The sequence below is a fragment of the Bubalus kerabau genome, chromosome 3 (genome assembly GCF_029407905.1).
Source record: "Bubalus kerabau isolate K-KA32 ecotype Philippines breed swamp buffalo chromosome 3, PCC_UOA_SB_1v2, whole genome shotgun sequence".
Taxonomy (NCBI): Eukaryota; Metazoa; Chordata; class Mammalia; order Artiodactyla; family Bovidae; genus Bubalus; species Bubalus kerabau.
In genome coordinates this window covers 41,636,067-41,651,522 of record NC_073626.1, presented here as the reverse complement: position 1 = coordinate 41,651,522, position 15,456 = coordinate 41,636,067, and the positions used below count along the sequence as shown (strand labels likewise).

Here is a 15,456-nt window from a genome sequence, read left to right as displayed (position 1 = left end):
AAATAAATTAAGGTTGACTCATACCTTGTGGCTCAGTTGGTAAAGAATCCACCTGCAATACGGGAGCCCTTGGTTTGATCCCTGGGTTGGGTAGAGCCCCTGGAGAAGGGAAAGGCTACCCACTCCAGTATTCTGGCCTGGAGAATTCCATGGACTGTACGGACACAACTGAGCAACTTCCACTCATACCTACGTCCTAATCGGTTACTGGCCTAACAATCACCCAGGACCATACTGGCACTACAAATATTAGAATGGAATTTAAGCAGCCAAAGATGAAGGTAAAGCCTCCACTTGTTTTCTGTGATTTTCAACAGACTGAAAAGTAACAGGCTGGGTGAACAACTACTTATGTTAGGCTTACCCTAGAGCAATAAATTTATACTAAGCATTAACTTATATTAACCTTCCACTAGCAGAATGGGATCACTTACGAAAGGTCAAAAAAGCACAGGGTTAAATGGCCTTTTGAAGACTGACGGTAGCTTTATTTCCAAGTTATCAAAGGAGGTAAATATGAGGATGACCACTTCTGCTGTAGATAAAAAGGCAAGAACCTTAACCAGAGCATGAGAAACTAAGTTTATTCAAATTAAAGAATAGTAAATATTAAAGATCATTTAACTCCAAATGTAGAACTTGTGGAACCTCCTTCCTTATAGACCTATAAGGCATTCCTAGTAAGTTTGACATGACTCTCTGGTTTATGTCAAAGGGCATGAAGCTTCTCCGAGTATGAGGATAATTTAAGGTATTTAAGATTAATTACCCCCAAAATAAAAGTGGCCAAAGATTTAATCTTAGTTTGCTTTAAAAATTGTTTTTTAATCACAGAAGATTCCTTACCTTTTGTTACCTTCCAAAACACAGATAAATATCAGTCTCCCAGTAATGGAGGAGCCACTGTCTAAGAAACAGTTTCTTAGGTAGAGGGTCTCAACTTTGACTGCACAGCAGAATCACCCAGAGCCCTTTTAAAGAACCAGGTACCCAGACTATATACCCCAAACCAACTGCATCACAATCTCCTGGGGTGGGACCCAGACCAGACATCAGTATGTTCTGAAGTTTCCCAGGTGATTCTGGTGAGCAGCCAAGGCTAAGATCTATCGCTCTGTGACAGACAATAGAGGCATGTGAAAAGATTTGTTCCCAATGTTCCCTAATCCTTAACAACCTATGTAAACGGTGCTTCAACCACCTATAAAATTTAAACATTTATAGGTATACCAAACTTTAGTATCCCCAAATTAATGTTAGAAAAGATATCAAACATTAATCTCATTTACTATATTTCCAAAAATGTTTGGTTTAGGTTAATGCCTCTCCCAGGGCCCGGGTTTAACATAAAAATCATAATATTCAAAACATGGTCTTGAATGGACCTCAAATGAATCCGAAAAATGCAAGCCTTTCCTTTGATTCTTTCTTAATCCTAAGGCTTCCAACTTTCACATATGACTAACAGGTACTTACTAGCAACCTATTAAATGAATTATTAGAAATACCACAAAGAACCCTAATTCAGTGTTTTACTAAGGACCCTGGCCAAAACATAGTATTTGGCAAACCTGCCAAGTTACAACTGTGTACACCAACAAGCAGAAATGCCACAATTTCTAGAAACACACACACATGATCCTCATTCCAAGTTAGTCAGTTTTCCATCCTTGCCATTCTTGCTTTCTAATGACCCACTGCCAGTTTAGCTTTACTATTTTCAATTTGCTATTGGGTTTCTTGCAAAGCCTAATATGTAGGGATATACAGTCCTATTACATCTGGTCAATAATTTTCCAATAACTAGACAATGGGATATGTGCATTGTCATTTATGAACCAATGAATCAGAATAAAAGTTTGCCTAGACAGAACATTTCAGTGGTAAATTTGCACTATTTAAATAAGTTCCACCATGTTACTGAGGTAATGCAATAATGTTATTTATTTTTAAGCTTACGGGGCATAATTTTATGTGTATATACACGAATTATTAAAGTAAGCCTTTCCCTTAAATTTCTCTCCAGTTTTTAATGACCAAGTTCTTCTTTCTGCAATAACATAGGAAAGGGTGGGGCAGGCGAACTAAGTGAATCACAAGTTTGAGAACCACAGCCTTGAAGTTCTGGGTAGATATTTGTACTTAGTTTCAGTTTGAGAGAACTCCAGAGGGAAAAGGTAGAGGAGGAAGGAAAGCAGCTGTCACCAATGTAAAAGGTCAGAATGAGGTCATCCACTGAAAATGTCATGACCAAAACAACCTCATTTTATATCTGCCCTCCTTCAAAATACAACTTTTGGTGCTACCAATGTGACAGGCCTCCCTTAAGGTAATTTAAAACAAGGAATAGGTAAGCTGCAAACATTTATCAAATGCAAATTTATGTGCATATTTCTAAACTGATTCATACTTGGTTTGTAGCATTTAAGAAGCCACAGATATTACTTACTAGCTGACGTCTATTTCTTTTCCAGGTTTCTGCTTTCCTTTTGGAATTCATGTTCTGAAAAGCTAAAAGTAGAGAAAACAAGTTCTAATAAGCAAAGTTCAGCAATGTTTACTACTTTTTTAGGCTCTGGTTCAAGGCACAGGAGACCCTCAAGTCTCGCTTTTCTCCCCACACACCAAGAACTCTGCATGATACATTTCCCACCAAATCCGTAAGCCCCAGTCAGAGGCGCTAAAGCATTGATTCAAAGCATCACGCATAGAGTTTTAAGCCACACTTCTCTGGAGATAATATGACCAGATAGGAGGACAGGCCTTAAACAGAATTACAAGGAACTGAATCAGAATCACAGGGAATTCAGTCTCATCAGAGAGAGGCGAAGGTCCTCAAGTAGACCTAAAACATGCACAACTTTTCAAATTACTATCAAATTTCCAAGAGTAGTAACTCTTACATAATCAGAGACTTCTGTATATATTATACACTACAGACATAGCTTCCCAAGGATGAACTGTAATTTTACTACATAGTTTCAATGGTTTGGGGCTTCCCTGGTGGCTCAGATGGTAAAAAATCTGCCCGCAATGCAGGAGACCTGGGTTCGATCCCCGGGTCGGGAAGATCCCCTGAAGAAGGGAATGGCAACCCACTCCAGTATTCTTATCTGGAGAAGTCCATGAACACAGGAGCCTGGTAGGTTACAGTCCATGGGGTCACAGAGAGTTGGACACGACTGAGCGACTAACCCTTTCACTTTCACTTTTCAACAGTCTGACAGAGCGCAAGTAACTTGCAAGCTTCTTCCTGCAGTGACAGAAAGAAGCACCAATGGTAAGTCTAACCTGGAGTTGTTCCCAGGATTTCTTCCTCTACTACTTTTGTTTGCCTGCTCCTTGTTCATCCCTTGTAGCCTTCTCAGGAGAGCTCCAAAGAATGCTTGTTGGGACATCTGCCTTAACCCATTTGGTGGCCTTCATCTTCTCTCACCACACAGTACAAATCACAGGCAAACCTGTGAGGTATTTTTATTCTCGAAAGACTTGAACTGTGAGAATCTCCTACTCCATCCTGCATATTCTGGTTACCAGGGGGAATAAGCTCTTCCAGGGATAAAAAGGCTACCATCACTGTTAACACTTACTGAAATCACTGGGGAGGCTGTGGTTCAGATTCCTATAAAATTCTGTCCTGTGTGCTTTTTTCAGCCCTGTGCAAAGGCCAAAGTCAGAAAGCTTCACATGGCCCTATGGAGAGGAAACAAGGGAAAGAACAGATGAACGTTCACAGATGTGGAAGACAACATTATCCTCTCCAGCTCCGTGCATTACCCATTACGGCTCCACAACCAAAGGATGCTGCTGCTGCTTTTATTATGGGGAGAAATATATACTAGCAAATGAATTAAAGATCACTCCAAATCCTATTATACAAATATTATATGTTTTGGGTGTATCCACAGTATCTAATTTTACCTCTTAAACTACCTCAATCAATATTCTGTGTTTCTTCAAAATTGTTTTTAACATCTATATAATAATCAAATGACTCAGTACATCATTTTCTACCTATCCCCACAATGCTACTTAATCCAATCTCAAGTCATGTGGATTACAATAAGCATCCCACTGCCAGAGAGGGCCCGTGTTCCCAACCCTAGTCAGGCATGATACAGAGGATGGTCTTTATAAAAGGCTGTTTGAGCAAGTCTTTATTCACATAGCTTTTTCTCCACTTGAATTATTTCACTGGGATAAATTCCAAGGAGTAAACTATTCCAAAGACAAAGGGAATCTACTTCATTGTACAGTTCTTGGTAAGTGTTGCCATACTGTATTCCAATCATAAGTCTTTGACTTCATCATTCTCTTGAAAGAAAACTCACACCTCCTATGAGCCAGGCACCATGCTTTTAAATGTGTTGTCTCATTTATAATTCTTAAGCCACCTTTCATAGACTCAGAGTCATTAAACGGCTTGCTGGTGAAATGGCAGCACCAAAGCCAGAAGTCAAAGCTCTTTCTCTCCAGACCAGGATTATTTAACCCGTCTTCAACCCCTGATCTCATCTAGAAAATGCATATCATGGTATCTTCCTGGCACAAATGGTGAGAATTAAGGCTTGTAAGGCTCCTTTCCTGGTTCTCTAAGGTAGAAGAGGGTGTTCTAGGGGTGGTGAGATTTTCCACTGCGGGACATTTGGCCCACACCAAAAAGTCCTTGGTATTTAGTTCTGTCTAAAATGGATGTTTTGGGGAGGGTATGGGGAGGGAGGAGGGTTCAGGATGGGGAACACAGGTATACCTGTGGCGGATTCATTTCGATATTTGGCAAAACTAACACAATATTGTAAAGTTTAAAAATAAAATAAAAAGAAAATTAAAAAAAAATAAAATTAAAATTAAAAAAATAAATAAATAAAATGGATGTTTTGGATTGGACCAAATTTCAAGGAACTTTTGTCATGAACCAAATGGCTATAGTCAGGACCAAATGTCCACCTACCAAAATTTTAGGTAGATAAGGAGGTAAAACCAAAACTAGGGGAGCAACTCTTGCTGCTGGGAGCAACTCTATACTGCTCAAGGTCACACAATCAGAAGTGATGTGGCCAAGGACTGAGCCCTGGTGACCTCCCCATCTGTGGTCTTTGGTCCCTAACATATAAACATCCCAGGGTACAAGGCTACAGAAGCCTTGCTTAAGAGTAGCTTTCTGTGTTGTTTTGGTTTTTTCAATCTCATTACGTTTGGCTCTGTGTGTGTGTGTGTGTGTGTGTGTGTGTGTGTGTGTGTATACACACGCAGGCACAAGCATAAAAGGTAAACTACCAAAGATGGCTTTGAGCCTACTAACCTGCTAGTTCCCTTTTAGATTTGCAAATAACCTGTTCTACAAGCCAAGGAAGTGTTTCACAGTTTTAATTACATGTTTTACCTAGACAACTCCAGAACAGTCTTAAAAAACAGTGCCTGGAGCAAATGCTGTTCAAACCTCGATTTTCAGAGAACTCGGTAGCACTTCTCAGTATACAGCAGGAACTCAAAATGTCTACATTTTCACTTTTACAACCAATATGGCTAAACACATAAATGAGCCCTCTTCTACAAGTCTGGGCTGACATATTGTAGAGAGCATGTCTGCACCAAACAGGTGTCCCCAGTCCTCCTCAGCTAGACTGAGTCCCCAGCTCTTGGCCTTCAGTATGTTTGCCGGCCTTGAACACAGACTTAGCCTCCAGTGAAGCCAGCACTAAGGCACTGGGTACAGGACCAAGGCATCTGAACCCAAGACAACACAGAGCAGAGCTGCTACTTTATTAAAATATATCTGAGCTTAAGGACAGAAAAATAATCTCATACACGTTACCATTTTACTATTCACTTTGAGGACGCTAACTGTACATAAACTGGCACAGAGAGAAAGCTACTGAAGCTATTACACTAAAACAGTTGTTACTGGGACTCCCCTGGTGGTCCAGTGGTTAAGAGCCTGCCTACTAACGCAGGGGACACGAGCTCGATCCCTGGTCAGGGAGGATTCCACACGTCACGGCGCAGCTAAGCCCGTGTGCCACAGCTGCTAGGCCTGCATGCTGCAGCTGCTGAAGCCCGCCCCCATGGAGCCTGCGCTCCGCAAGGGGAGACGCCACACATCCCACAGGTTCCGCAAGAGGAGCCACCACAGGGAGATGCCCACACAGCCCAAGTGGAGAACAGACTCCACTTGCTGCAGTTAGAGAAAGCCCGAGCACCCAGCACGGCCAAAACTACTCTATTTATTTAAATAAAAAATAACAATAAAAAAATATTTTGAACAATGACATTATATTTTTCTTCTTTATAGCTCTCTGTATTATTAAAATTTTCCACTATGTTTGTATATTATTCTTCTAATGAAGGAAAAAACTATTAACCAGAAGAAATTACTGGACAAATCTACTCTCAAAACAGAAAGATTAAGGTTTTCAAAGTAGACTAAAACTGCAGATTTTTTCCAAAGACTGTTATCAAAAGACAGTAAGAAAGGAAAATACCCTATGAATTAAATTTACTTTCCTACTTAAAAGAATTCAATCTAGAAAACAATTCTATGTACCAGAACACAACAATCTAGAATTTTAAAGCTGGAAGGAACTTTGGAGCATTTCGCAATCCATATATTCACTTCATAGATGAGTCAGGTCCAGACGGTGGAGTAACTTGTCAAGCAGCATCAACAACACAGCAGCACAGGGATTCTCCTCTGATTTGCTGAGAGTTAAGAATCAGGCAACTCAGTTCATGTGCATGTCTAAAGCTAACTACAAAGAGGCCATCAGGGAAGCTGAGCAGGACTCCGCTTTACGCGCAGGGCACAGGGTCTGGAAGCTGAGCTTTGTGACAGCTCTGTTGCTGTCGCCGTAATTCCTAGTTCTAGGCTGGGATCCTCAGCAGAGGGGTTCTTGACAGGGGATGCGTTAGTGTAGTTAATCATATGAGAAGATGATCATCTTTGGCTTCACTACAAAATAACTTAAATCAATTTTATGCTTAATAATTTTTCAAAATGTTCTTTAAGAGGAAAATTAAAATTATGGAATTCATAAGCCGTTCTTACCTTAAAAAAAAAGAAGAAAATACACCAGGGAGCTCACAGCTCCCCTACTGTGATTACGACAAGTCGCGCAGGGGTTAAGGCAGAGGCTGCTCAGACAGGTAGAGACACGCTGGTCAGCCTGCACACCTCACAGTACCTTGCTGTCCAGGAGAAGGTTGTCTGGTTTGATGTCTCTGTGGATGAAGCCAAGTTGGTGAATAGAGTCAATGGCTAATACTGTCTCTGCTATATAAAACTGAGTCTCCTCTTCTGTCAGCGTGTCTTTTTTCATCAACAGGGTCATCATGTCCCCTGGAAACAAGAAGGTACAAAGTACACACACGTACACACACAAACACACAAAACAATATGAGTAACAGCCAGTTTTCAGATATGTCCTCCCTACCTGCCACCATAAGGCGGTGCTAAATAGGCCTCTGCTGTGTCCCAGAGATGACCTACTATGGGTGGAAATGCCCAACATGAGCAGAAATGGTAAGCAGTTTCTAACACTTAAAAGCTAAAATTCACAGCCACAGATGGCAAAACACTTTCACTAAGCTAACTGATGCTGACCCCTGAGCAATGATTTCCACTTTACTTTGGAGAGAGAAAAGAAATTTCTCCCACACTAAAATAATAAACCAATCAATCAATAAATTTGCTTAAGACAATTTTTTGGACTGGGGAAAGAGCTACTTTACTTTCACTTGGCACAAATACCTACCAACTTCTCTAAGGCATTTCCACATTCTAACAATGGCTGTACTACAGTTATTAAACAGGCTAAGTAAAGTCAAAGTCACTCAGTCGTGTCCGACTCTTTGTGATGCCATGGACTATACAGTCCATGGAATTCTCTAGGCCAGAATACTGGAGTGGGTAGCCTTTCCCTTCTCCAGGGGATCTTCCCAACCCAAGGATCGAACCTGGGTCTCCCGCATTGCAGGTGGATTCTTTACCAGCTGACCCACAAGGGAAGCTCAAGAATACTGGAGTGGGTAGCCCATCCCTTCTTCAGCTGATCTTCCCAACCCAGGAATCGAACCAGGGTCTCCTGCATTGCAGGTGGATTCTTTACCAACTGAGCTATCAGGGAAGCCTAAACAAAAAGGTAAAAATCTGGGGAGGCTGTAAACAAGCTTTCCACTGTCTATTCACAGAACACTAGAACATATATAAAAAAGTAGGATTTAGGTAGCAAAGTGTTAGTCAACAAAAGCTGTTGTAAATATGAACAGTAAATGCTACAGACTAGGATTTGTAATAACTGCCTCCCAAACGTGCATGGTGAACACCTCCCAAGACGAGTGGGGTTTTTTCTCCAGTGCTTATTTGTGGGTACAAAATGCTTTATGCAACTTTTACAACACAATGTCAGTATTTTAGTAGGAAAGTAACTTCGTTAGTTTTCTGCAAAGTCAAAATTTAAGTATTTCTGCTTAATACCATCAACATACAATGGTGAAAAAAAGATTCTGATCCAATTCAACAGTCAGACGAAAGCAAAGCAAATATGAATAAGCAGTTTAAAGGTAAAAGAAACAGGAAAGATTCAGTTCACATTGCACAGAAAGCCATTTATGTTAGAAAATGGAAAAGAGACAGAAACCTCGGATTTTAATAGTGTGTCATGCTGCTTATTTCTAACTTTTACCCTTGGGCAAAAATTAAGGCACTTATTAAGATGCTCCCAAAACTTGAAAAACATGATTTCCTAATCACTCCTGGCAGCCACACATTCAATCTGGAGGCACATCAGTGAGGCCAGCTCTGAGGTACCCGAGTGGCCGTAGCGCAGTGGCCCAGGAGAGCAGCCAGTGGCCTCACCTGTGCGAGTGCGCCCATATGATCAGAGCGCTCAAGCCAGAGGGTCTGGGCCGTGCAGGCCAGCCCTACCAAGTGCAAAGAGCAGGGTCCAGGGGACACGGAAAGCTACGGAAGACGGTGCACGTAAGGCTTGCAGAGACGCACGTCAAGGGGCTGGCTGGTTCCTGAGCTGGTTCTTACTCCTATTTAACAACTGACATCTAAACGTTAAAAAGTTTCTCCTCATTCTGTCATATAGATTCTTTTCTAACCTTCATCAGCTGTTAATAAAAAGTACTGATGACCCTAGATCTAACTAAAGGTTGTCACCAGATCAAATATTATGCCACAATTAGATTAGCTTTGGTATAAAAGCAAAAAAAGAGAAAGTTTTCTCTCTTTTTTTTTTCTACCAGTGTGCTCACACTTTATCTGCTCACTGGGAAACAGACTGTGTTCCCCAGAACAGACGCATGTTCTATTCTGGGTTTACTTTGGAGCTGTCTTACAAGATGTACATGCCAAGTTACCAAAAACTTTAAATTTCAGAAATAAGAAACAGATTGTGACTACTAATATATGTAATGAGAAATTCATTCTTTATAAGTTACAGGGGGGAAAAAGTTGAAGCAAAGAATGTAATAGCTTCAATCTTGTCACTTGGGTAAACAGACTGACAGGAGGACAGGCAAAGCTCCTAGTTTATTTCTATATATTTAAAAAGAAAATAAATATCCGTCTGAAATCCTGAGAATGAATGAGAAGGTTACTTTTATGGCCCTAAAGCTGTAGAAAGGTACTCAGCACAGAGAAACTACTGACCTCCTTTACAGACCTAAAAAGATACAGAAAGCAACTTTGTGAGCACGGTTAAAAGTAGAGAGGAGGGTTAATCCATGTAAGAGAGAAACCACAAAACAAAAAGGAAAAATGACCTTTCATCGTCAAGTAATTACCTCCAGGCAGGAACTCCATGATTAGGTAGAGGTTTAGCTTATCCTGAAAACTATAGAACATTTTCACAACCCACAAACTGTCTGCCTCCACTAGAATGTCTCGCTCCGCACGAATGTGGCCAACCTGGAGGTACACGCATTGGATTAATGACAAGCCTTGCTCTGCTTTATCAGACTGCATATTTGCTTAAACAATTTAAATACTGTTGAGTATTAAATTGTGATGATGCAAAAGATACAGCTTATGCTTAGGCAAACCTACGAACTCAAAATTGACAACATTTGACTTGAAGGTATTCGGTAATGAAAACCTGAGTGATGAAAGGCTTGAAAATGGCAAAAATCAACGGCTTTAATGCAAATGGAAACTTTAACAGTGCTATAAAGTGAACCTCTGATTAGTTAAAATTACCATTCTTTTCGTATCTTTTTGTTCTAATAATTCTTTTTTGATAAAAGTCCCCAACATGAGACTCTAAGCAAATCCTGTCTCAGGTCTTCAGAGACATCTGTGAAGACGGCACCTTGACAGTCCCCGATGCTGTGATGCCACAGTACGTGCTCACAGCTGTGCTCACAGGAGGCACTCAGTTCTGACTGAACTGAAACATGACAACAGCTAAGAAGAGTTGTAGATTCATTTATGACACTGCCAGTTTTCTATTTCTACTGAAATATTTAGCTAGGGAGACCAAGCTAGGACAAAGATTTGGGAGGATTACTTTATTAATTTATTATTATCAAGTTGACTTCATCTACATTAAATATACAATAATAATCAAAACACTGCTGCATATCACCAAGTCCCACCCCTTTTCTTCTTGTATAAGTGCTGTTAAGTTGCAAGACTGGGTTGAATCAGATCTAAATTTATTACGACTCAGGCTGATCCTTGAGTAGAGGTTTTTATCTTAACATGTGCTCCAGGCTGGGACCTCCTACAATGTTTGGAGGTGAAGATATACCAAGTTCACAAACTGGCACTTCTACTGGCAAACTCAGCCCCTGGTGGTGGTTTTGTTTGATAGGATGTTCTGCGTGCTTGTCTTAATGGATGTCTTCAGCAAAGCCAGGAGCGCTCTATTCCATTCGGACACAGACCCCAGAGCTTTCTCTCCTGTCTTACACCTACCTGCCTCATCTTTCCGTGCTCACTCCTATGGGCCTAAAACTCCTACTGAGTTTTCAGTTTCTACTAAAACTGTTTTCAAGGAAATTTTTAAGTAACTTCAGTGTTTTAGAAATTTTACATTTTTACATCTCTACTTACGGCATGAGGGTGGGAAAAATAGAAGAAGGTAACAGTGATAAGGAATGGGGCCATAAAACTAGGATGAAGCCCAGTGAAGATCTGAGGAAATGCTCACGCCACTTGCTGGCTCTGCCCCAGTCAGTTACCACACAAAGACTGCACGAAGCTGACTTCCCCCACCTGTTCCCTTGGCTCCTGTGAAGGCCTCTGCCTACTGCAGGGACACACGGAAAGGACAAGCATGACCACTGCTGCCTGTCACTCACCTTAGAGGGCAGGACAGTAACAGCAACATTCACGGTTTGTCACAGGGAAAGCTGCAGGCATAGTGGCCACACCCTGCCCTTTTCTCCTGGGGCTGAGACAGCAAGTCAAGAACTCAAGGTCTAGGGGTGGAGTCAGGCGACTTTATGGGAGGGTGGGCTCTGGATTCCCTTTCCCCTGCTCCATAAACACTGAGTGGGGTGGGGATTATGTGCCAGCTGTGACCCAGGGCACTAGGAGAGCAGAGGGAACAGTCTTTGGGTCCATCCTACCTCTACACAGGCATCACAACCCGGGGCTGTCCTTTCGCACAGGAAGAGAAATGGGAAGAGACTAGCTAAACACTGGTCTCTTATGCTCTAAAATTCATTTTCCAGGTAGCAGAAACTTCCATCTTGTGAGAGAGAATAACAACCAGAACTCTAAATGGGTAGCTGTAATTCCTGCTCAGTTTCATAAAAGCAAGTAAGATTTTTTCCTCTGGAGAGGGCACCTATACCTACAAGAAGTCAGGCTCTGAATCTGTACTTTGTCAGCCCCACTCAGAAGTGATGGATTTGCCCCACAAAGCTGCTGCCTGCTTCCTCAAGACAGCTGCCCCAGGTCATGTCTGTGGCCGGAAACTAACTGGACCATGCTGAGATCAACCCTAGGGAGCTGAGTCCATCAGCTACAATGGCGCTAACAATTTAAGTTAATTCATTTAAAATCCTAATTTGAACAGACACTTCCTTTATCTTCATGTAGAAAGTCTTTAGAAACTGATTTTGAAGAAGGTACAGTACTTGACAGAATGCCTTTAAACAGCATGTTTGGATCATCCTCTGTTACCACCTGTTACCTCTATGAAGGATTAGTACGTGGAAGTTATGATGTGCACTTCTCTTTACAATTTTACCCTACTATTCATTTGATAAAGAAATACTTTGAGTCTTGATTAAAACTACAGGAAATATATCTTGTAAAAATAAAATTTACTTGTGACATACAAACTATATGGACTAATCAATACAGCTTCACATTCTCCTTTTCAAGATTAACTGAAGCTCTTACAGTGTCAATACCCTTATCGCACTGATTTTTAGATACATTAATAAGGCTGGTGTGCATTTTGAATAAGGTTGGTGTTAACATATAATGTCTGAACATCTACTGCCAAGGTATTTGCTACTTCTGACCAAAATTCCTGGGAGTCTAAAGCTTCTGGGTAACATAGGAAAATTAAAGAGAAAATTAAAATCCCAAATTTTGAGCTAGCACTGAAATGAAGGGCAGAAAAGCCTTGGTGATTATAGCTCCTCTCAAGCGGCTGGAAGGATTGGGTGTGGGGCCAGCCTCCATCCTGGCTCTGGGGTTCTCTATCTGGAGCTCTCCTTTCCAGGGGGGTCTCTCTGCCCTCCTGTAGCAACTGGTATTTTACAGGATATTTGCAGGCATCGCCCACTACAATCTGTTCTGCTAAATTAAATCAGATTTATAGAAAATCTGCCTTCTCACTTTTAATATATACTGTCTAATATTTAAAATCATACTTATTCTGCATCAAGTACTGGATGCAGCTTATACATCTATTTGCAAAGTAGATTTGAAGTTTTAGAAAATTTTCTTAATCATTAAATGAGTCTGCACTGCTGTGAAACCTTCATTATATTTTTTCAAATTCATTCCCAAAGAAGACTGGCCTCTCTTACGTAGTGAGAAGCCACTCAGAAGATCCAAACTGGGTTTGCGTGAATTTACAGAATGAAGCATGTTAAGACCTATTTTAGATCAAACTCCAAATTCTAGTTCCTAAGTCTCAGTTCCAAGGTACAATACACCACCTTCCTCAACATTCTGTAAGGAACATGCTACCCCAGTAAGTACAACCTCAGAAAACTGCTCTTAATGACAAGGACAGCTTGTGATCAACTGCGAAACACAAATAGCAGATGTTTCTCTAATAGATTTTCAACTTTAAAAAGACTGCACATAATGTCTTAGGCATTATTTGTACCTAAAATATATGTAACTGCTTCTACTGTGGGGGAGGCGAGAAAGAAAAGCAATATTATATGACAGGGCTAAAGAAAACTAAGAGAGGAATATACACTTCAATTAAGCAAAAAGAACAGTTTTAGAAGACAAAAATTCGTCAGGTAACTAAAATTACTGCTACAATTGTGCTTTACCTGCTCTTTTTCAAGCATATCTGCTTTACGAAGTATTTTCATTGCATACACATGGCCCGTATCTTTCTTCTGAACAAGCCGCACCTAAATATTATAAGAGAAACGCCAAGAGTTCACGATGCCAAACTAATGCTTTCATGTATAACAAGAAATCATATTTAAACTGAAAAAGTACTGCAATTTTTATATAAGCAATAACAAAGCAGAACAAAATGCTTTTCAATGTTTCAAAATGGATACATTATACACAGTGAGGTCAGTGCCGAAACACCCTCAGATATCTATCTGCACCTCTGGATAGCTCTGGCTCCCTAGCTGAACAGATCAAGCTAATTCAAAACCCTCACTTTGAAGAAAAAAAAAAAAAAAACCCTCACTTTGGATTCGTTAAACCCATGACACATGTCATCCAGTCAGCTCAAAAAAACCTAAGGAAATGTTTACAACAATGTCTAAAACAACAGCAAAAGTTAAGGCACAGGGAAAAAAATGCCTGGCAGTGGGGGAGGAACTAAAATGTATAATTAGGGAAATAGAGTTTTCTGCAGCTCTCCTTTCTCTTTTTTATCTTCCTTTTTTTTTTTTAAGAGAGAGAGAACAGATAATTTATGATGAAAAGAAATGGTCTGCAAACCCAAATACAACTCCTCGGCAAGTCCCTGCACATTCCCTCCTCCTCCCCTAAGACAAGTATGTTTTCTTCTCCCTGAAACATTATTTTCCTCGAGTCCCAAGTCCCCTCCTCGTTGAACCTAAAGCTCTTTTAGACGTGGTCCTGTACCTTTTCCTCTCTCAAGAGGCCAACAGGGATTCTGAACACTGAGGGATCAATTTAATCTCTCACCTGTGCCTTTGAATATGTACTCACATTTCCCCTAGGTGCTGGTTTTTAATAATGTGCTGCTCCTTTTGTATTCACAACGATAGTGAAACTATTGCATCAGTAGGTTGTTCACTTCGGGTGTTTTCCACAAATGGGGAGGATCTTGCACGGGCTCATTCAAACCCTCCCCAGCAGACTGCCCTTGTGACCAAGCAGGATGCACTTGGACAACCAGCTGGGACAAAGCTGCAAATGCTTTCATTCTCTACCACCACCCACATTAACTTATTTCTATAAATTGTTTCCCAGGGCTATCTTTTCAGAGCTGTACCAATCTGGCAGGAAGAAATAAAGGGTGGAAATATGCTGCAAGTTTGCTCTTGGAGAGGCAGTGTAATGGGAAAAGCAACAGCTTTGAGATCAGGAAGACCTTGGCCCCGCTTTGGTACCACTGCCCAATGGATATGTGACACTGGAACATTATATATCCCCTCAGGTTTAACCACATCATGTATAAAATATTAGTCATGATTCTAGGAAAGAAGCACTCACTAAGCAATAAATATTGATTTCTTTCTACCTATCAACTCTCCCTCTAGATGAATACTTAAAGCATCAACATCATCTCTAGCAAAACAGAGAAGAACAAGTGGATCCCTGGGACAGTGAGAGGGCAAGAAAAAGAGGACAGAGAGCAGGTAAAGACACGGGGCTCAAAGCTGGGCCCACCCACTCCGTGCTACAGTTCTATCAGCCATCACAAGCTCACGTTACATTAGAAGCTTCGATGTGCTGTGGGATTCCTATATTTGATAAGTAGCTATGGTGTTTTTACCTCACCAAAGGCTCCTCTGCCTATTACTTTTAAGGACTCAAAATCTTCCAGTCCAAGTCTTGTTCTCTTCAAACGAAGAAACTCTGTTTCCTTCCGAGCATGCGCTGATCTCCGGAGTCGTTTCTAATGTTTAAACAGAGAGGGAGAGAGGTGGGAAGGGACTCTGCAACAAGTCTTATTTGTGGTTTAGGCCACCCTGAAAGCAGGGCCCCACCAGACTAAGCACCATCTGTTCACACAGGAAAGCACCGCAGAAGGACCCTTAGGAGGTCAGCCCTGCCTCCCAGCCCTCAGACACAATAACCACACTGAACAGAGGACG

General features: G+C 41.1%; 1 protein-coding gene across 5 annotated transcripts in view; it reads right to left on the bottom strand.

Moving 5' to 3' along the window:
• Positions 1 to 15,456, bottom strand: part of STK38 (serine/threonine kinase 38) — a 43,659-nt gene that overhangs the window by 9,940 nt on the left and 18,263 nt on the right. For 4 of the 5 annotated variants that reach the window (XM_055571574.1, XM_055571573.1, XM_055571575.1 and 1 more), the window contains 6 exons: positions 15,135 to 15,257; positions 13,477 to 13,560; positions 9,790 to 9,913; positions 7,182 to 7,336; positions 3,591 to 3,693; positions 2,450 to 2,511 (listed from right to left, as the gene is read on the bottom strand). In XM_055571574.1, the coding sequence (XP_055427549.1) occupies positions 2,450 to 2,511; positions 3,591 to 3,693; positions 7,182 to 7,336; positions 9,790 to 9,913; positions 13,477 to 13,560; positions 15,135 to 15,257 (651 nt within the window). Of the gene's footprint in view, positions 1 to 2,449; positions 2,512 to 3,590; positions 3,694 to 7,181; positions 7,337 to 9,789; positions 9,914 to 13,476; positions 13,561 to 15,134; positions 15,258 to 15,456 lie in introns of those variants that run through there. The other variant, XM_055571577.1, reaches the window with a different exon arrangement.